The 22,198-nt window shown below is 36.7% G+C and overlaps 1 protein-coding gene across 2 annotated transcripts; it reads left to right on the plus strand.

Annotated features, from left to right (window-relative positions):
- The first annotated feature begins 10,465 nt into the window (after window positions 1-10,465).
- On the plus strand, window positions 10,466-20,708 carry AGA (aspartylglucosaminidase). 2 transcript variants are annotated; one of them, XM_077144542.1, is made up of 9 exons: window positions 10,466-10,618; window positions 12,829-12,982; window positions 13,611-13,723; window positions 14,590-14,702; window positions 15,911-16,025; window positions 16,669-16,744; window positions 17,595-17,702; window positions 18,422-18,552; window positions 20,038-20,708. In XM_077144542.1, exons 1-9 carry the CDS (start codon window positions 10,489-10,491, stop codon window positions 20,136-20,138), a joined length of 1,041 nt encoding a protein of 346 aa, XP_077000657.1. In that variant the 5' UTR covers window positions 10,466-10,488; the 3' UTR covers window positions 20,139-20,708. The 2 variants fall into 2 exon arrangements, with proteins under 2 accessions (XP_077000657.1, XP_077000658.1); XM_077144543.1 differs by having other exon boundaries at window positions 16,669-16,722; window positions 17,603-17,702.
- The last annotated feature ends 1,490 nt before the right edge of the window (window positions 20,709-22,198 follow it).

Here is a 22,198-nt window from a genome sequence, read left to right on the forward strand (position 1 = left end):
TTACAAACAATTCTAACAGTATATTTTGACTGGTTTATCTTAGTCCTCTCAAATCTTTAGAAATAATTCCTAGACTCAAATCTGTATTGTTGAAATTAAAAGTGTTTCTTAAATATTTCTGCACTAAAAGGGAAAATAAGCTGCCAAACCTGAATGTACTCTTATTTGAGTTTTGCATTATTATGTTATCTCTTGTGGTCTTTTTTAGTCACATACTTACCCTAAAAGATATTATTTAAACACTTTTTGAAAAGAACATACAACATATTTACAGAATAATTTCTCCATACACACCACATTCACATTTTTTGTTTGCTTAAATTAGCAATTGCAGCTGCTGGAAGAAAATTCCATCTACAGATAAAAGGTGAGTTTTCTAATCAGAAGCCTCAGAGTAGAATAAAATAAATTAGTTTTAAGAAAGAAAGTACTGGCTAAATTATTTGACAGCTAACACACACAATATATACCATAACTCTATTCGACTTATTAATTAATATATCTCAGTACTATTTGCCTTAGATTAAACTATCTATTTAATTTAATTCTGTTTAATTGACTGGAATATTGAAATACATTACAGAAAAATTCTGCTCCTTTCAAGAGACTTAAAAGTATAGATTACTTTCATAATATAGATAGTTATACACAGAAATACCTGAAAACTTTGAAGATTAATTCTTCAAGATCTTTTTATTTCTCTGGCCTCTATGATCAACCACACATACAAATGATCAACACAGTATTTTAAGATCTCTCCTTGAAAACATTTGGAATTAAGCAGCGGTATGTCTAAGAGATGACTATTGTGAAAAATTGTGTTGCTTTCCCTTATTTCACATATCTATAGACACAACAATGCCGGCAATCAGACTAGTTACCACCTTTGCTCTCTTACGAAGCCTTTAGGAATCACCTGATTTTCTCTTCACTGTTCAGAGAGATGTGCGAAGCCAGGCTATTTTACTGCAGATTGTCCCTGTACACATATAATTTGAAGAAGACAGAGAAGCTTCATTCCCTTTTAACTATTTTATTTTATTTCATACAGAGAAAATGAAATGACCGAACAGTTTTTTGTTTGGTTTTATTTTGGCAAATGCTATAATTGAAAGTGTAAAACCAATCAATGACACCTCTGGTTAAAATTTATTTCTGAGAAATATCCCAAAGGAGTGATTTCTGAGGAATAATACGCAGCCTTCAATTTACTTTATCACAGCTGGATAGGAAGTTAAATCCCCGGCTGGAATTTAACCACCCAGAACCAAGCACAGATGGCGTATCTGCACCTCAACCCAACAGCTGTGTCCTTATATGCACAGCTGGTCTTCACATTTGAATGACAATATTTAAATGATAAAATTGTGTAATGTAGAAAAATGTGTTTGGATAGCATGGGTCTTGAAAACTAGATTGCACAGTTCCCCTTAATAGTGAATGCACAGCCTCAACTGCTAATTCACATTCCTTCTATTTGTGTTGATGGGTCTTGGCTGGAGATGAGAGTTTATGGCCACATGGAAGCATTCCAGTGCCATTCGTATCGTACTGCTATCTGTCCATAATGACTCTCCTGGGGAGTTACCAAGTTAGATATTTTTTCACATAAAAATAAGCACAACATAGTTTCCATTGTGAAGCAGGAGACTTTTAAAATTTTGTGATAATTAATAGATATTACATCCTGCCAAGATGAAGGAATTAAAAGGTGCTTGGTGAAAGGCAACTACTACAGAAGTTCTTCATTTCCTAGTTGGGCCACAGGTATCATCAGCTCAACAAAACATGACAAAATCAATACTAAAGTCAGCACTTTTAGAAAAAACCTATGAAGGGAAGCCTCTCAAGGAAAATATACTGGAATATATTTCAGACATGAATGAAAATTTGGACATATTTCAAATGAGAAATGAGTGAACTAATGGGCAAGGCTTTAATAAAATATGATGGCAAGTTTTCTATTTTCACAGTTTGACAGAGGTTCCCTTTGCTGCTGCTCAACTTTTGATAAATATACACATTATTTCAGTGACTCAAAGAAAGCTTATCTTTAATACATATCAAAATTAGCTGTGGATATAAGAAAAAACACTGAATTTAGTAGTCAAAGAGAACTGAATATAGTATCTCATTGATACTTTTATTACTGGACAAACACCATGGATTCAATGACCAATTCCTGAGACACCAGGGTTTCAAAGAGAGAAAGAGTTTATTACCAGGCACATAGTAGGACACCAGATGACCTATTGGGCCCAATCTGTAATTTCCATATTGGTCCCAAACTACTGTAATTCTGATAGTACTATTAGAGAAAAGGATAGACAGAGTTTAGGATCATGACCACGGTAGTCCCAAATGATGTAACAAGAGGTGATCTAATTATTGAGCATGTGCAGATTGATTACATACTTAATCACAGAACTTATATAAGAAAATGGCAGAATGAGCTAAAGATGACTTATAGGTAAAAGTCTAAGTTACTGTGCATGTCAGGTGGGCTAATTTTGGTTAGATCCATTCTCAGCTATTCAGATAACTTTGGACATGGGGTGACCCAAGATCCTTCATTAATAAACATTAAGGGCTGTCTTTATTGATTACAAGACTCAAAAGTAGAAAAACTGGATAACTGGGTACAAATAAATGTTGGTCACACGGTTTTTACCATCACAGGGACAGAAGATAAGAGCTATACAATCATTATCAGAGATCAAGGGAGCTGGATTACATTTTAGAGAACTCAAAAATTTCCCTCTGTCTACCCCAATGTACTAGAAAGCAGAAAGGAACATCTATATTATTTAGTAATCAAAATCATCCCTTAAATCCTGATTTTTTTGGCTACATTTTTAGTAACTATGACTTTGGTTATGCCATTTAACTTCTTTGAACTTCAAGTCTTTCATGTATAAAATGGGTATCATATTATCTATTACATAGATGAGATGTAATCTCATAAGTGATATATGCTTCGTAAATTGTATGAGAAGGAAGGTTGGGTGACTATTATTGCTGTTTGGTTCTTTAAGGGAACAAATATTACTCCTCTGCCCCTCTGGGTTCTGAATAAACTGAAACATAAAATCACAGATTGGCGGACAGAGGCCTGATGATCACGTTCATAAATGATAAAAGCTAAGTCAGAGGTTGGCCCCTAACGCAAGAGTACATGGTCTCCCTAGTACTAAACCCCAGAATTCAGGCATGACAAAGAAACTATCCCTTGTGTACAGCTCAGGTTCAAGAGGGAAAAGGGGAAAGATGAGCCTAGAATGTTCAATTTAGTCTTCCCAGAATTATCAAGCAAATCACTCAGAGTTAAGGAGTAAAGAGACCAGAGGTTCAACAGAGAAGGAAATAAAAGGGATTGAGAAAAATTGTCTTGCCCTAATATCATTAATTCATACTCTCGCTCTTTTTTTTTTTCTTTCTGGTTTTCCTACTCCATTTGACTTAAAAAATAAATTCTGGATACCCAAGGAGACAAGGAGATAACTATTCTCTTTGGAGGAGGAGACCAGCAGTTTAGCTGGAAAGTTCTGCTTCTATTTTGATGAAACTCTTTCCCAATATCAGAGTATCCTCCTGAGACGACTGCTGGGCAACAGAGATTTTTCCCTTGAGAAGGGTCAGAAATGAGTAAGAGTGCTACACATTAATTTAATCAACATCAAGGTCACTTTGTAACAAGCTAATAATTCACTTCTTATTCTATTTCCCACCCTAAATTATATCTGGTCACATTATCATATATAGCTAGCTAAACCTTGGAGCCAATCTTAATGCCTTTCTCTTACGCCACATATCCAAACCATCAGCAAGCCCTGTAGCTCTTTCTTAGAAACCAACAAAACCTCACTACAGCTCATCTTCACCATGAGCGTCCCATCCCAGTATCCTCAATCACATTGTACTGCTTTAATTTTCTCTGTGGATTCTATTAGCCCTTAATATTTTATGTATTTGTTTAGTAGTTTAGGTAAGTTCCATAAGGGTAAGAATTTTGTCTGTTTCGTTCACTACACACACACACACACACACATATTTTAGGTGTATGGTCCGGGAATCGAAACCAGGTCTCCCGCATGAAAGGTGAGCATTCTACCACTGAAATACCATGCACCCTTCGCTACTGTATGTTTAACACATAATAACATTCCTGATTTGTGCTAGATGACAAATAATTTTGAAAGGAAGAAGGCAGGAAGGAGGGAGGGAGTAAAGGAGGAAGGGAGGGAAAGAAGAAAGGAAGGAAAGAAGAAAAGATGAGAGAGGTAACTAAAGAAGAAAGAAAAAGGAAGACAATTCCTGGGATTTCTAGGTTAGGCTCACCCCAGACTGTAAATTCGACCCTTCGATTTGAGAAATGAACCTGCCTTTGAAATCAAGAATGAGATAGTCAGCAATATGTAAAAAGAACTGTTATCATCTATTACAACCTTTTTGTTTTCCAACACTGTAGTTCTTGACACCCACTAAAATGGGCACTCCGTCCTCACTAGAGCATCTTAATAACTGGAAATTTTCCACATCACTCAGGTAACTCTCCATTGAAAACTAACCAATAAACAACAACATATTCTTGCTGTGTCTGGACTTCGCCACTATCAGCAGTATCAATAAAATTCCCATGGATCAACTCCATCCAGCAGGGGATAGATAAGTCTCACTTTTTTAAGATATAATTTAAGTACTTTAAAATTATACTGGAGAAAGGCATAAGACTATGATTAATTAGAATTTACCAATATCAGGCTATTGTATTTCAAAAGGTTCTTCATCCATATTTCATTATCTTTTTTGTTCAGTCACTGCCCACCTTACTAGACCTCCCATAATGAATCTTCTAAATCCTCAACAATTTCTAGTTACCAATTTCTAGCCAAACTTATTCTAATCTTAGCAGTGATTTGTACTGATAGTGAAGATCAAGTTTATAAGGCAGCAATTAATTCAACCATTCTCCTTTAATCTTTTATTCTCGAAAGCAGCCTTTTCTTTTTTATCTCAGAGGGAGAATTACTCTTTTTCTTTCAATCTCCCATTGAGAGACCTCACAGTCATAATTCTGATATAGATTGGGGCTTCTCTGATCATTGAGCTCTAAGTAAAATTGATTCAAACTCTAAATTCACACTTGGATGATGTCAAAAATCCTTCAAATAGTTTCTAGAAATTCATCAGACCTTAATTCTCAATGTCATGTAAGCATCAGAACTCCTGTTTTTGTACACATGGTTCCTGTTAAGTACTGCACTGACATTGAAGTGAATCCTAGACCCTTCATAACCTAAAAGAAGAAAGAAAATAATGCTTTGACTGTTGTCAGCTTTACAGTAAATGCCAAGTGATATTGTTCTGACAATGAGAAATGTGATATTCTGCCAGGAATACATTTGCTTTCCTGATAAAAATGGAAAGATATGGCTGATACCAGTCCTTTCTACCTTTTCCCTGGCTTTTATGTGGATGTGATGGCTGGAGCAATAGTTACTGTCTTGTGAGCATTAAGCAACAAATAAATCCTGACATTTTAGAGCTACTTATCCAACAGCTCTTTACTTCTTGTTATATGCAAAATAAATCCCTATTGCTTTAAACAATGATTAAGTTTCCTGCTAAGCTACTGAGCATCAGCAGGCTTTGTGAGACAATTAAAAGCTAGCAGGTTCACAGCTACTGATTTCTCTATGTACTAGGAAATTATAAAGATGACAGGAGGAACAAAAGCTCCTTCTGCAAAATCAGAGCTCACGTTCCTTCAAATCTTCTGACTCCCTGACTTTGCCCTGAATTTGAAGACCTGCTTAATCTCTTTATCTGCCCTGACTCTTCAGAGACCCTAGTGTTGACAACAGACTGAGCTAACTGTATTGAGCTAACCTGAGTCCTGTTTGAATCTTGCATTTCTAATATTGACCTTCACCCATGATCTAGTATGACATTATATTAATTGCTATAGCCTATCATGTAACTCAGTGTAATGTCTGGTAAGATAATTCTAAAAAGTTCTATACATCAATAGACCTAAAATTTACACAACAGCAGAAACAATGGCTAAGTATGTCTTGTGTAGTCGTCAATGAATTTCAAACATCCCTCAGAAATTATGTTGCATAGGCAGGTACTGGTTTTCTAGGGTAATGACAATATTCTGTCTGCCGTCATGAATGACTAGGACATTGGAGTTCATTCTGCACAGAATTCTTTAAGCTGCATATTTATGTGTTATTCCCTTTTCGTATGTTATATTTCATAATCAAAAGCTATAAAATAGTAAAAAGAATACTGACATGTAAAGAAGTTAAAACGATATTAAAGTAAAAAGGAAGTTATAAAAAAATTTTTAAAGCAGATTATACAGTGTGCATAACCTCAAAATTTCCCATTGAACAGATATTGTGGTAGACTGAATTATGTTGTCCAACAAATGCATGTTCTTAATAACCTGTACCCCTATGCATGTGAATCTATTGTAAATAGGACCCTTTGAAATGTTGTTTTTAGTAAATGGGTGGTACAAATGAATCAAGGTGAGTCTTAATTCATATTGCTGGAAGCCTTAGAGTAAAAGAGAAGAAACTGGAAGACAGAAGTCAGGAGATGGCCAGCAACAAAAGCCAAAAGAACAGATACAAGTAGAGAGAGTGCAACCTCCAAATGACTGTAGGAGACAGAGATGCAAACTGTGGAACCCCAAGGAATGCAACAAACCAGCACCAGAGTGCTGCAGACTTTGGGGAGAAGGCATTACCTTGCCAACTCGTTTATTTTTACTTCTAGCCTCTGAAAACGTGAGCCAATAAACACTGTTGTTTAAGCCAACTCCTTGTGTGGGATTTGCCACAGCAGAATGCAAACTAAGACCGATATATGCCAAAATGTTAATGATTTTTCATGAGTGCTCGAGTTACTTAGAGATTGCTGAAGAACACCTAAGTGTTTCTAAAAAAATTTTTTAAATATTGACAAGTAACAGAATCTTTCCTTTTATATCATTATATGAACTATTAGGAAACAATATCCTATTAGGATAATTAATACAGGACACATTTATAAACGTTAAGAATATTTTTCCATTTAAATCATGGTCTATATATATAAGTATTTTTTAAAATGTACTAACATAAAAAATTGTTATTTTGGAATCTTGCTTTTAATGTCAAAGCTGTGCATTAAAATCATCTGTGACACTAGTTAACAACATCCAAGTTAAAGTGAAATTATCATGAAGTTTCTTCTGTTGCCCTAGATCTTTGTTAATGTAATGGATCACATTTATAAAGACAACACAACGTACAAACAAGTGTCAGAAAAAGCAGATTCTACCATGAAAAATAATCTACGATGTACCTGTAACTTTATTATAGCAGGCGCCCAGTATTACATTTACAAATTGAAAATATTTTACACATAACTTATTTTGAGAAGAAGTCATTTAATAGACCAATATTCTACTGTACAACTTTGCTCTTTTTTAAAGTTAAAAAACAAAAAAGTTTGTGATTTGAATCTGCTATTGATTTGACAAATTGGGGCCATGAACCAAAGAAAATTATTTCAGGAATAAAGAATACTCTCCTTTCTTATTTAAAGAATAAGATGGAACTTATTTCTTTATAATGACTCTAATTACATTCAGAATGTACAATCAGGTAGTAACTTCAAGTGTTCCTGGATTAATACTTAAAAAAAAAAAGGTTTAAATTAGAAACACAGTATTATAATTCTCTAATATCAGCAAAAATCATTACTTATGGTTTGCCAATCTGATGAGAGCAAATGCCAATCAAATAAATAGCCTGTATTTAGATAACCTAGGAAATATTTCAATAGGGAGTTTCTGAAAAAGAAATTATTATTTCAATGCCGAGTCACGCTTATGGCTTTGAACAAGTAGCAAAACATGGGCATGTTTCTCAAATGGATTTCACAGCATCAGTGCAAAAGCCGGAGGGGATGGCTTAGTTTTTTAAGCCTCAGATTTGAAATACCTAGACTCCCTGCAACTACAGCATTAAATCCTCTGTGGAACCACAGCTTCAAATGCTATCAGGAGAGACTCAACTCTTCATCCTTCTGAGACTGATAAATTGAAAGCCATGAAGTTTAGAGGAATTGGAGTGAGCCTGCAGGGGTACCGGCTAACAGGAAGGCTCTATTTGTAACATCATTTAAGGTTCCATTTGAGGCTGTCATATTGGTAAAACTTGAGGATAGTGTTTGAAAGACATTCAGAAATCTCACAATCCTGCTGCAGACCATCTTTATAAAAATTTAAACCAAATTTTAGGCAGCTCAAAGTAGAAAGAAAACTATTTTTAATTCCCACTAAGACAGTCAAAGAAATTCTAAGTGCGTATTTAAAATATCTTATAAGTATCTATGAACATTTTTAAATCTTAAATTTGTATCTCTTTGCTAATTTGTCTGTTTCTGGAATAGTGTGTTCCTGACAGCATTTAATGGACGCTTGGTAAATGGCAATTAACAAATTTTATTTAATTAGCAATCTATTCTCAAAAACCCTCTCACATTTACCTCATATTACAAAACTTAGAGTGCTAAATAAGGAAACTATTATTATATTTACATTTTAGTGATCAGGAAATTGTGACTCAGGAAGATTAAATGAGTTAACCACAGGTGATGTGTTGTGGGCATACATTTTTTAATTCAGGTCTTCAGAATCCTCCTGCAGGATTGAAGGTCCTAAGTTTTATTTAAGAATATAAACATTTTACTAAAGACAACCACACAATATACTCTAAATTTAAATTAAAAATTTATAATCAATTACTTTATCAGTAACACTACATATCTCTGTTGTTATGTATCATTAATTATTTAGAAGAATGAAAAATAGGGAAGAAAACTGTGGGTCATTTAAAAAAAATCTACTGCCTAATTGATTAACAGATTTCCTTTTCATGTAGATTCACCTAAAATAAAACAAAAGGAATTCAGTTATATTTAGGCCCAACTGAAAACCTAAGTGAGAGTCACATGAGATGACTGTGAGACCTAAAACTCAAACCATTCTCTAAGCATTAGCCAACGAATGGTTAATCTAGGAGTCCAAAAATCCAGAGTAATTTAATATCTTTGATTAAGACATAGCAACAGATGACTTGAAACTTAAGGCAAACTGGATAACCACAGGGTATTTTAAAAGATACTGCAATGTCACCATCTAGGTTACATGCTTTTGAAGGCAGCACATTACTTTTAATACAAACAACCTTGAGAAAATTGGCACATGGAGCTTCCCTAAGACATGCATTTCCACTGCAGTATAACCTTTCTGTCTTCCTCCAACCAATAGATGAGGTGAACCTCTCTGATAAAAATTTTGATTTCAAGTAGGGAGAGACAATTTTTGAGAAAAGAGTGGCTCTAAGAGGAGGTATCAGAGTCCAGGCTTCTTCAGCCAAAAGAAATACAAATGAGCAGCAGGCAGACACCAATTTTCCATGCATTGTATGTCACAATTTTTCGCTGAAGAAATGTCCTGGCTCCTTAGGCCATATAGAAAATACTAAGGCTCAGCTCAACTGCTAATGAACCTTAATTCAGAGGACAAAGGATGTTTTCCTTTCTTGCCTACTACTCTTTTTCAAATTTCCCCTGGCATTCATTAACTTGCCCTATTACCCCAGCACCCGCGACTTCTCCCCTCTCGAAATCCCCAAGGAGGAACTTGCTACACTTCTCAACCAGTATCATTTCCCTGCTCGGGATGATGTTGCTTAAACTGCATATTCAATTTCATAACTTTCATAATTTTGTAACTCTCATAACTAAGTTCATTGTGTTTTTAAGCTCGAAGTGATTGATAGATGCGCTTTAAAACGATTTGCCAGCCGGTTTCCTCGGCTGCAGAAGCGGGCGGTGCAGCCGCCCAGCAGCCGGGCCGCGGGAACCAAGCCCGGGAAGTCTGCATCCATCCTTTCATTCATTTAGTTGGTACTTAATGGTGCCAGGCTCCGGAGGTGGAAAACACTCAAAAAGGAAAGGAGGCGGCGTGCCCGCCCCGGGCGTAGAAGACGCGCCTCCGTGAGCTGAGCAGAGGGCCGGGCTCCGCTTCCACGGTCTCCCCTTTGCTGCCAGCGCACGGATTTGCGAGGAAAGGACGTCCTACAAAAAGGTGGTGGACAACTAAAGTGAATGTGGTTGTGAGCAAGCACGCTTCCCCTACAGTCGGTACCCAGTGCAGGGTGCTCCCTAACGTTACATCTTCAGTTTGGAAAGCACCAACTCTGGCTGACCCCACGAAGCCACTCAGCGCAGGAGGCCAGCAAGTGGCACCGAGGCCCCAGGCCTCTCGCGGGCTCTCCGGACACGTATCGCGAGAGTTGGGGATACGGCCGACGGGACCCTCCGGGAAGTGGGTGTGGCCGCGGTGTGGGCGGGGCGCCAGGGGAGCGCGGCGTGCGCGTCCCCCTCGCCCCTTCCCGGGGCCGCGCCTCCCAGCGCCCAGCCATGGCGCCGACGTCGAGGCCTCTGCTGCGGGTCTTCGGGCTGCTCCTGCTCGGCCCAGCCTTCGTGCGCGGCCTCAGCCCTCTGCCCCTGGTCCTCAACACTTGGCCTTTTAAGAATGCAACCGCAGCAGGTGCAGGGAGGCGGCAGGGGCGATGCTGGCGGCCGGGGGCGGGTGGCCGCGCCGCGAGGGTTCGCTGGTGGGGGGAGAGAACAGCGGCGCACCCGGGCCAGGCCTTCCGCAGTCTCCTTGCAGGCTCTGCGGCCGCTCCTGCGTCTCGTGCAGCTGAGTCCCTACTCCGTCTTCCCCGCCGCCGCCGCCCTCGTTGCTTAGGTTTACCCTTCTGTTCAGGCCCCCGCGCCAGTGCATTTTCCACCGGGCTCCTGACCTAAAGCAGTTCTGACCTTTCTGCTTGAATATAAGTGGCGTCTGCGCTGTCTTCTGCCTGGCACCCATTCTTTTCCCGGGCTCTATTCGGCCTCTCCACTTCTCCTTCCTGACCCGTCACATCTCCCCAGCACCCTGCATGCCAGCATGGAGACCACTACCGCTTTCCCCAGCATAGCATATTCTTTCTCAGGGTTGTGCTTTTCTCCACATGCTGACATGCTCTTCCAGCTTTCCTTACCTGCGTAACTTATTTGATTTTAAAATTAGCTAAACCATAAGTTCCAACGTTGGCTGCAAATTAAAATGACTTGCAGAGGATTTCAGAATTAGCCAGGCCTGCACCCTGCCTCCTGAGATTTTTGTTTTGTTTGTTTTATTAAATTTCCATCCCGTTTTTTATGCCTGTTGTCAGACATACAGAAGAGTTGAGAGAATTTTACAGTGAACACTTCTATACTGACTAATTAGATTTATTTATTTTTGTTAAAACAGTTATAGCTTTGCAGAAAAATCATGTAGAAAGTAGAGTTTCAGTACCCCCCCCCACACGCATAGTTCTATTATTCACATTTGTATTGCTGTAGTTCTTTTGTTTAAATGGATGGCATACTATTAAAATTATATACTAGTCCATAACTGTAGTTCATAGTTTACAATAGAGTATTATTTATCCTGAGATTTTTATTTAAGTGCTGGAACCAGACATCTGTATTTTTTAAAGCTCTCCCAGCGATTCAGATTTGCAACCAGGACTGAAAACCACTAATCTAAGGCATCATCTCTTCCAGAAAGCCTTCCCTGACTTACTACCCTCACGCCCAGTCTGAGCTAGATGCCTGTGTTCTGTGCTTGTTTGTTTTATTGGCTTTCAGCTCTTCAGCCACAAAAATAACTTCAAATCCCATCATCTGATGCTGCTAATACATTACTTTTCTTTGTCAGAATTGCCTTTAGACCTTGGTGGAGCTAAGTTTGTATATTAGCAGTGTATATGATTCAAAGAAAATGAAACGTGAGGAAGAAATTCCCAGTAATGATGAGAGAGGAAAGTAAGTTCAGCAGCCCAGGTAGGGGACAGTTCTGAGTAAATTGCACATACAAAAACAGAACTTTTCACATGGAACTTTTAAACCTTAAGGTCCAGGAATGATGCTTAAAATCTTTAATTACAGTGGGACCCATCCTCCAAGGAATGGGAGAGAAATTGTCCACCAAAAAACCTTTTTTCCCCGGATGTCCCATGCTCCCCAGAAGCAGCATAATGTAGTGCTGAGCATGTGGCTTTTGGAGCCAAGATAGTTACTTTTGAATTGTGGCTCTGCCACATACCAGCTATGTGACCTTGGATAAGTTAATAAGCTCACTGGGTCTCAATTATTTCTTAAAATGAGAATAGTAATAGTGCAGTGCTTACCTCAAGAGCTATTGTGACAATTAAATGAGTTAATCCATATGAAGCCCACATAGTAATTATATGTTGTTACAGTATTATTTAGATTTGCTATGATAGATATTCCCTCAAAAGTATTAGTTATGTATGTATTTTATTGCTGTTAGGGTATATGGTAAATTGATGTAATCTTGTAGAAGAAACTTATAAGATGATGGATTTTAAATTTACCCGCCTTTTAGTAATTTCACTTGTACCTTTTAGAATTGAAGCAGGGGGTATTTATTTATTTTATCACATACTCAGAAGAAACAAGTATTAATAAGTGAAAAGGCCCTGAGTTTACATCAGTAAACAGTCTTTGAATGCTTAATGGTAAATAGTTGTCTGTAGCACTCTGACTCTTTTATTGCATTTGATAAACTAATTTGTCAAAAGTTCAGTTTAACTTAGAGCAAACCTGAAAACAAAAGAATGTGAGTTCTCAAAACATTTCTGATTTGTTGGATTTGGCATTCAAAAACATATCTCTAAATGTTAATTATTGGGTTTTGATTAACAGCGTGGAGGACATTAGCATCTGGAGGTTCTGCCGTGGATGCAGTTGAGAACGGCTGTGCTGTGTGCGAGAGAGAGCAGTGTGATGGCACTGTAGGCTTTGGAGGAAGCCCCGATGAATTTGGAGAAACCACGCTGGATGCCATGATCATGGATGGGTAAGAATGCTCTTTAGGATCTATTGATCTCTGCGCCTTCACTTGACTTCATTTATAACATCATATAACATTCATCTTACATTTATAACATCTATAACGATATTTTCCTAGTAAAAACGAGATGGAAGAATGAGTGAGTTTTGTCATGGAGCAAACCCCTAAGTTTACTTGGCCTTTCCAAAGACCAGGTGTTTCCTTCTCAGTAATAATAATAATAATGATAGTAACAACAACAGAAGTATCACATGGAAGTAGATAGTCTCCTTACAACAGGGAGACCCCTTGACCTTTTAGACCATCATTTACCTACAGTACTCAAATGCTGTGGTTTGCCTGAATTAAATAAAGCCTTAAGTCCCTTTTCAAAAGCAATATTTAAAACAAGCCAGGAGAAACTGAGAATTTTCGTGCTGTTGAGGTATATGGTAAATTGATTCTTCTGTTCTTTTAGTTTTGTCTGGTTGTGGGAAATTTATATGAACTTCATGGAATGTGTTGTCAATTCTGTGTCAAAGACAGTGGAGCTTTTCCTGTAATACACTATTGCTTGGACGAAAGTAATATCTTTATCTATGAACCTATGAAAATACTTTAATAAATTTTACTCCATATTGTTTTTTCCTTGCAGCACTACTATGGATGTAGGAGCAGTAGGAGATCTTAGACGAATTAAAAACGCTATTGGTGTGGCACGAAAAGTACTGGACCATACAACACATACACTTTTAGCAGGAGAGTCAGGTATATTTTAACTATCATGTGGATTTATCTAGTCTTTTATCAATTCATAGTATTCACTGCGAAAATTAAGACTGTGTGTAAAATAGTCGATAAAAGCAGATCTAAGTTCAAATTCCAGCCATTTTGCTAAATATTCACTTTCTTCATCTTTAAAATAGAATTTTTAAAAAATAGTTTATTATCTGTAGATGAATAATGACTAGACCAAAGCAAGATACAACATCAATTTTCTTTTTATTACATTTTTTATAGGGATAAAACCCAAGAGTATTACTAACATAAAAAGATGGGAATGGAAGAAGTTTTCCTATGCCAGGGTCACTTAATTATTTGAACTCTATCCATGCTATATAGTGAGCTATGAAAAAATTATTTTTAATGATCTATGAGCTGACAACTCCAGTAGTCAATTTTTTGAAAATACAGAATTGGAAGCTACCTGACAAGCAAAAGTAATTGCTACCTTTCATTGGAATCCACTTGACCCTTTGTTTAGTGCCTCAAAGCATTTTACACCTTTGGTCACCGCATCCTAGTCAGACCAGTAAGCATTCTGTGCGGCTTGCTTTTTCTTTTGTAAAATGGAAGGAGGAAGATCATGGAGGGGTGCTCAGAAAGGAGAAGTGTCATAACACACAGCAGGGGTCTCAAGCAGATCATGTATAGGAAAAAGTACATATGAAAGTTGAACATCTGGAAACATTCCCCTAAAACTGTTCACGTGAGAATATGCCTTTCCAAGTCTTCGTGTCCCCCTATGGGTAAATTGTACACGGGTTAAGAATCGACTCAGAGTGCCTCGTGTATATATACTTTGTTTAAAAGAGAATACTTGATTAGTGTCTGCTTTTCTTTTCAACTTCCAGCTACCAAGTTTGCCGAGAGTATGGGGTTTACCAATGAGGATTTATCTACCAATACTTCTCGAGCTCTTCATTCAGATTGGCTTGCTAGGAATTGTCAGCCAAATCATTGGCGGGTATGTGTACACATTTCATTTTAAAAAGTAAATCCTTTGAGAATGTTAAATGGTAGGATGTCTGCTGTGTCCACTAGTGCCTATTTGCTGTGTAGGCACTGGTCAGCATTCTGCCTGCACATTAAAAGAGCTGGCCATTTAAGTTGGATCTCTGGCCACAGATGTTCTTGAAAGCTCCATAGCTGCATCTAATGCATGGCCTGAGTGGAAAGCTGCTGGTCTCTGGCAGTAGTTTCAAACTAGCAGGTTCTTCTGTGGGAAGAGGGGCTGCCTCATTCAGAGCTGCTCTGGTTGTATTTCCTTATAACAAAAGCTTCTAAGACTGAAAAATCAAAAGTTTGAAAACAATTAGTTTTTTAGATTTTGTGTCTGTGATGTATGCCCAATATCTTGCCCTTTTTTGACTTGAACAGTTTATACTCTTAGTTGTCTAGGATGTTACTAATGGGATAATTTGTTCTTAAATTAATGGAGTGTTAGCATGAGTCAGTTTACCTGTTCTAACCAGCATCCTTCTGTGGGATGACTTAGTTTCTTATCTACTTCTTCCCTAAATCCTGATTACCTTTGAATACCCAATGAGTTTCTGAGATTAGCACTTGAAATAGGCCCTTCATAAAACTGGGTTAAGAGAGATACCTAATTTACTAATCTCCATAGCATATAGGTTTCTTGCCTTAATGTCAGTCTATATATACAACCTAAAGTTATGAATTTGGCTTGTTTTCTAGAACCTTTAGGACTTATAAAAGAATCTTAGAGTAACGCTTAGAACATGTTCACATAAGTCTGCTCCGATTAAAAAAAAAATCTTAAAGCAAATTTTGCTTTAAATCTAAGAAGTCTGACCAATGAAATAATTCTGAAATTTGAAGTTCAGGTTGTCGACCTAGTTACTTTTAGGATTAGCAGCTAATAAAAATCTGCATTTATATCTACTATTGTACTGAAAATGTGGGGCCTAGAAAGAGAAAAATCAGGGAACCAATCCATGCAACGTAGGATGTGTAACCCATATTATGTAATTCTGAGACTGTTATAGATAATTGGAAGATTATGTCCATCTGTTCACATAAGACTTAGCTAATCTTCAGCTTTTAATTCTTATCTCTTTTGGTTTCTTGCTAGTATTTACTGATTATTCATAAACTACTTGTCAGTTTCTAAAAATACCCTTTTTAAAAATAAAACTTAAATCTTGTTTTTAGAATGTTATACCAGATGCTTCAAAATACTGTGGACCATACAAACCACGTGATATCTTAAAGCACGATAGCCCTACCTATAAAGAACCCGGAGATAATTATGGTCATGATACTATTGGTAAGTTGCCATTTATGCGTTTTGATGGTCGAAGTTTAGCCAATTTTAATCACCTTCATGTGGCTCATAATTTCTTCACCCCATTCAGGTACCAAAAGTTGACTTTGATTATTTTAGCTCCAAGTATGACTACAAATATACATTCTTTTCTTAACATCTGTATACTATTTGGTTAATTATTCCATATATGACCCCAGTAATCCAATGAATAGCCACATGTGGATTTTTAAATCTTTATTTGATGTTTAGTTTTGATAATTTTATATTATTTGCCAGGTTAAAGTGATCTTTAATAATTTTTTCCAAGCTGTAACATTGAAAATTTCTCTTAGTCTGTGTCAGTCATTTTCTTTGGAACTACCCTTAGATAGAAAGGTATTAAAAATGAGCAATTTGAAGAGGTGAGGATATGGTATAGCTACTAAATGATGTTAAAACCATGAAACCAGATCATTAAAATGCACAAATTATACTACTGGGGTAGTTCAGTATTTCCAAGTTTCCTATTCTCTTCTACATGAAATTACTGAAAATTTGTGTTACCAACTGCTTGATTGGTTATATTTGAGGTAATTTTAAAGTTAGTACCCACAATGACTTTTTTCTTTTGTTTTTTGTTTGTGTATGTGTTTTTAACTTCTAGGCATGGTTGTAATCCATAAGACAGGACATACTGCTGCTGGTACATCTACAAATGGTATAAAATTCAAAATACATGGGTTAGTGTTTCCAGAAGAACAGATCTCTCAAATATATGTTGAGTGTTAAGCATGCAATAATATGTGCTAGATGCTCTGGGAAGATGGAAATGCAGAACACTCTTCCAGCCTCACAGTTGAGATGAGTAAATATGGAAGAAAATATACCAGTACCCGCTAAATGCCAAAGGGGAGGGACTTATAGCCGATGCTTTAGAGCTTAGGGAAATTAGCAGTTATGTGTTTAACTGAGCCCCAAGCCAATGGGAGGTAAAGGGGAATGTCCAGGCAAAGGGCCCTAGCACATTCAAAAGAGCACGCTTCAAGGTTAGTGCTTAATTTGGCTGGAAAAGAAACTTGGGTTGGAGGTGTGGGGGAAGATGTCATACAGGATTGGACTGCAGTGGGAGTTAGAGGCAGGTTTCAAGGAGTCTTAAGTTATTTTAAGGAGTTCTGGATTTTAATTTTGAAAGTAGTAGAAATGAAGGTTTATTACAAGGAAAAACTTTGATACTGGTTGGCATGTTAGATAGCAAGCAGAGATTCAGATTGTGAAAGAGGGAAGCCAATTTTAAGACTGTTGAGATAATCCAGAAATTAGATGATACTGTAGTAGAATAGTCACAGTAAATCTATACCGTCTTGGTATATAACTGGCTGGTATCAAATTCTTAAATTCTTATATGATAAATACAGTTTTAGAAAACCTAAGTTGAAAAATGAATGAAAACCTCTTCTCTTGCTGGTGAAGCATTTCTTTGAAAACAGTCAGTGGTTAAGTGGAAGTATCTTCCATTATTGAAGCAGCTCATAAAACAATTTCATTATTACACTTGATTTTGTACCCTAAATTAATGTGCTGTCCTCAAAGTCGTATAGGAGATTCACCAATACCTGGAGCGGGGGCGTATGCTGATGATACTGTGGGAGCAGCTGCAGCCACTGGCGATGGTGACATACTGATGCGCTTTCTCCCAAGGTGTGACTTCATATGTGCATGAATTTTAGAGATCTTTAAAGAAGATACTCTCTCTGTCAAGCTGGAAAATAATTTTTGTGCTACGTACAAAATTTATATGCACAGGAGCATTCTGGAAACTGCTTGCATAAAAATGTTTTACCTATCATTTTGATGATGATAATCATTCAAATTAAGTAATCACAGTCCTTCTGAAATAGAATAGTATTCCTCATCCTACTTTACAGATGAGAGAACTTAAGATCTATTTAAATAATTTATGTAAGGTCACTGAGTAAAGGAACTGTGATAATTGATGATAAAAGTAGAAAATGTAGCCACAGTGTACAATTAATTACTGAAAAGTAACCATTACAGCTGGATATTTTGCACATGCATAGTGTTTTCCTCTTTGATTGTAAGTCTTTTTCTCATTTAACTATAACCTCCATGCTTTATGACTTCTGGCTGTAATAAACTAAGTGACTGTTATTCAGCCAAGTCCAGAAATAATAGTCTTTCTTATCTAAAATTAATGGGTAGATCAGCTGAAAAGATAGACATTTTATCCAGCTTTACGTGCTTTGTTGTTGATGCTTTAACAGAAGTTTCCAATTCCTATTCATTATGAATTCTGTCAGATGTGACAGTTTTGGTGGTTTTAAATTTCCAGCTTAAAATACTCCAATTTGGAGTTAGTGTTTATTCTGTGATACTAAAGTTTCACCTCTTTAAATCAGCTACCAAGCTGTAGAATATATGAGAACAGAAGATCCAACCATTGCTTGCCAAAAAGTGATTTCAAGAATTCAGAAGTATTTTCCAAACTTCTTTGGGGCTGTTATATGTGCGAATGTCAATGGAAGCTATGGTAAGTTACATTTGGAATTTGTATTTGTGTGAATTTGCAAATGTTGATAAAAATGTACATGTGTGAATAGTGTAATGTGCTCAGTAGAAAAAGAGACTATATAGAATAGGCACTGGTAAATGTTTGTTGGTGGTATGTCGAGACCCACGAAGTGTTAAAAATAAACCATAAGTCCCCCCTGGTTGAGAGACTAGTTCTGATCTAGTCTTCAGCTACTAGTTCTTCTGTTTCAAAACTTCTGTCCTAGGCAAGATTTAGCTTCAGCTCCAGTACATGTTGAAGTGGGCTCTTCAGTTTATTCAGATTATTTTATTAGAAGTGGATAGAGATAAATTGTCTTCCCTACTTTTCCTTCTTATTTGAATGTCTCAGCCGTTTAGGTCATTTTGGAGTTCCAAGGTACATGGTGTATTACTAATGACTAAACTAAAGAAATTAGTGGAATTATTTTTGCACTGTGTTTTGGGCATGTCCTTTGTTTCATTTACTTTCTGTGTGAGCCTATTGCAGTTTCAAAGCATTTCACAATCAGCCACTGCTGTTTCTCATTAGTGAATTTTCAGATGGGGACATACACAGCTTACTGATCTACTGATCAATATGGCTTGTTAGGTTAGACTGCTTGTTATTGTTCTTTGATCTTTTTCTTCCCACAGTTGTGTATTTAAGAACCTTGTTTGAGGAATTCCTTATTTTTTCTAAGTATCAAGATAAAAAAGTCAATATAAGTTATGATGGAAAGAGGCTTTATGTATAAAATAAGGCAGGTTTATTGATTACCTCTTAAGAAATAAACCTTAGGAGGCTCAAAGTTGGAAATTACGTGATGTAAAGTGATAATTATGTAATTGGTAAATGAATTTAAATTTGACTAGTTCCTGATTTAAAGTAGTGACAGTAGGAGGGTAACACCCCTGCCCCACCCCTGGTGTTTGAGCAAAGGAAGAAACCCACTCATGACGTTGTTAGGCGGGGCAGCGGGAAACCCCTGCAGTGAGGTGAGCTTGGTTAGAAGGGGAGCACCTGACAAAGCAGGGATTGTTCTCTCTTCTGGGACAGTGGAGAAGGAGAGCACAGGGTGAGCAGTGCATGAATGACGGAAACACCATCGTGTCTAGAGACATACAGTTTTCAGCATGTGCCTAAAAGGGTATTTTTTATTTTTTGTTTGTTTTGCTAAGGAAACGATTCAACAACAGAATAAAATAATGATAACAGCCATAGCATGTGTAGAGCAGAAAAATCAGACAATTTTTTGAAGCTCATAGACATGGCTTATCCACTATGTCTTCCTTTCCTCTCATGAACGATTAGCTACTACTACTAAGGAGGGAGACCCTGGCATAGTTTGTGCCTATACTTTGTGTATACATGGATATAAGGTACTCAGGAACCCACATCTAGACAAATTTACAGTAATACTGTTGGTTGTAAATATGTATATCCTATATTTAACCAAACAACTTTCTTGTTTCTTGGCCTCAGGTGCTGCCTGTAATAAACTTGAAACATTTACTCATTTTAGTTTCATGGTTTATAATTCTCTAAAAAATCAACCAACTGAGGAAAAAGTACACTGCATCTAATCCATCTTTGTCAGCATCTTTATTTAAAAAAGAATCAAGACTGAAAAGGTTACTGTCATCATATAGTACAGCTTATATATTCTGAATTCCTTGTTTAAGATAAGCACGAAAATAAATGTATGCTGGTGTCATTTTCACCTTACGTACCTGAAATTTACATATTATCTATTTTTGTTTATGCTGTTGTATATCCCCTAAAAATGAATAAGTATATATTGTATATATTTAAATTCTAAGTGATATTTGTATTTCTGATTGATGTTTCAAGAAGTTGTTTCTTTGGGGATTTATTTTCCACAGTGATATATTAAAGCCAAAGAAATCATCTATATTCAAATTTAGATACTTAAATTTTTAGAGTATCTTAGGTTTTTAGACCCAGATACAAAAGTAACAATGAATTACAGTATGATTAGACCTGATTGAATCAGTGTTTTGGAGTGATATATCTCTTATTACTGAATATTAATTTTACATATGTCCCCTAATACTTTGAAGAGGAAAGAATGCTATTAATAAAGATGTTTTTTGTTTTGCATATCTTAGAAAATAAAAGTAATCTAATGCTGAGCAATTGTGTTGATTTTCTTTAGTTTCTTTTGATGGACCTTGCAATGTATAAATATTCATAAGCCATAGAAATCTCTGATCGTTTTGGTAATATTTTATGTTGATAATTTCTTTTGAAAATAACTAAGGAAACTTGATTTATACTGTGATTTTACTAGCCTTTTATATAGAGGTTGGGGATTTCAAATAGAAATAAGTCAATAAGCTTTTTACCTAGCTTGGTACTGTTTTCCTGAGTTCTGAATCAAGTGTATCTCTGACAACCGTTTACAAGTTGTATGTGTGCTTTTCTCAGCATCATTTTCCTTCAAAGTCATTATCTTTTAAATTAGGAGTTATTAATAAAATGGCATATATGGCAAAGCCCTCAAATTTTAATGTTTCTGCTCTCTTTTTTTCTTCACTTTTCTTAAGGTTTAATGTTCTTTATAATTAGGGCTAGCTAGCTATAGTTTTGAGAGTAGTATCAGCCATTTGTTCTCACACTTTGCTGAATGTCACAATTAAATCAAGATTAAAGCATTAGGCACTGCCACAGTGGCTCAGCAGGCAGAGTTCTCACCTGCCTTGCCAGAGACCCAGGGTTGATTCCTGGTGCCTGCCCGTGAAAAAAAAAAAAAGGATTAAAGCATTAGAAACCACCAGTAAGGAAGACCAGTCCTGGAACATACCAGACAGAGACTTATGGTCCTAAATGTGCTTTGTACCAAAGGAAAGCATGGACAAAAAACTAAAGGAAATAAAAACAATAGAAGAATGCAAAGAGATTATCAATAGAGAGATGGAAATTAAAAAGGAACCACACATTGCTGAAGAGCACGTTAACAGAAATTTTAAATTCCCTGGAGGGGTTCAACAGCAGACTGGAACTGACAAATCAAAGAACTTGAAGATAAGATGATTGAAATCATCCAGTCTGAGAAACAGAAGGAAGAATTCTATATCCAGTAACTCATTCGAAAGTGAGGGAGAGATTAAAGCTCTTCCAGATAAATAAGAGCTGAGGGAGTTTGTTACTACTGGACTGAGCCTTCAAGTGATGCTAAAGAGAGTTCTGCAGGTTGAAAGAAAAAGGCAATAGATAATAAATCAAAGCCTCATGAAGAAATACAGATCTCCAATAATGGTCATGACATGGGTATATTATAAATGCCAGGACTATTGTACTTTGGATTTATAACTCTACTTTTTACTCGCTACGGGTAAAATGCATGAACTGTAATGAGAAATCACTGATTTTGACTCATAATGTATAAATACATAATCTGACAAATGCATAAAGGTGGGGAGATGGAGGTGTATAGGAACATAATTTTGTGTATACTATTGAAGTTAAGTTGGCATCAAAGCAAAAGAAATTGTTACAGATTTAGGATGTTACATTTAAGCTCCATGGTAACTACAAAGAAAACATCTGAGAATATGCAGGCTCATAGAGACAGAATTTAGAGTACAGTTCTCCAGGGGCAGGGGGCAGGGAGAATGAGGAG

The sequence above is a fragment of the Tamandua tetradactyla genome, chromosome 26, assembly GCF_023851605.1.
Source record: "Tamandua tetradactyla isolate mTamTet1 chromosome 26, mTamTet1.pri, whole genome shotgun sequence".
In the NCBI taxonomy this organism is placed as follows: Eukaryota; Metazoa; Chordata; class Mammalia; order Pilosa; family Myrmecophagidae; genus Tamandua; species Tamandua tetradactyla.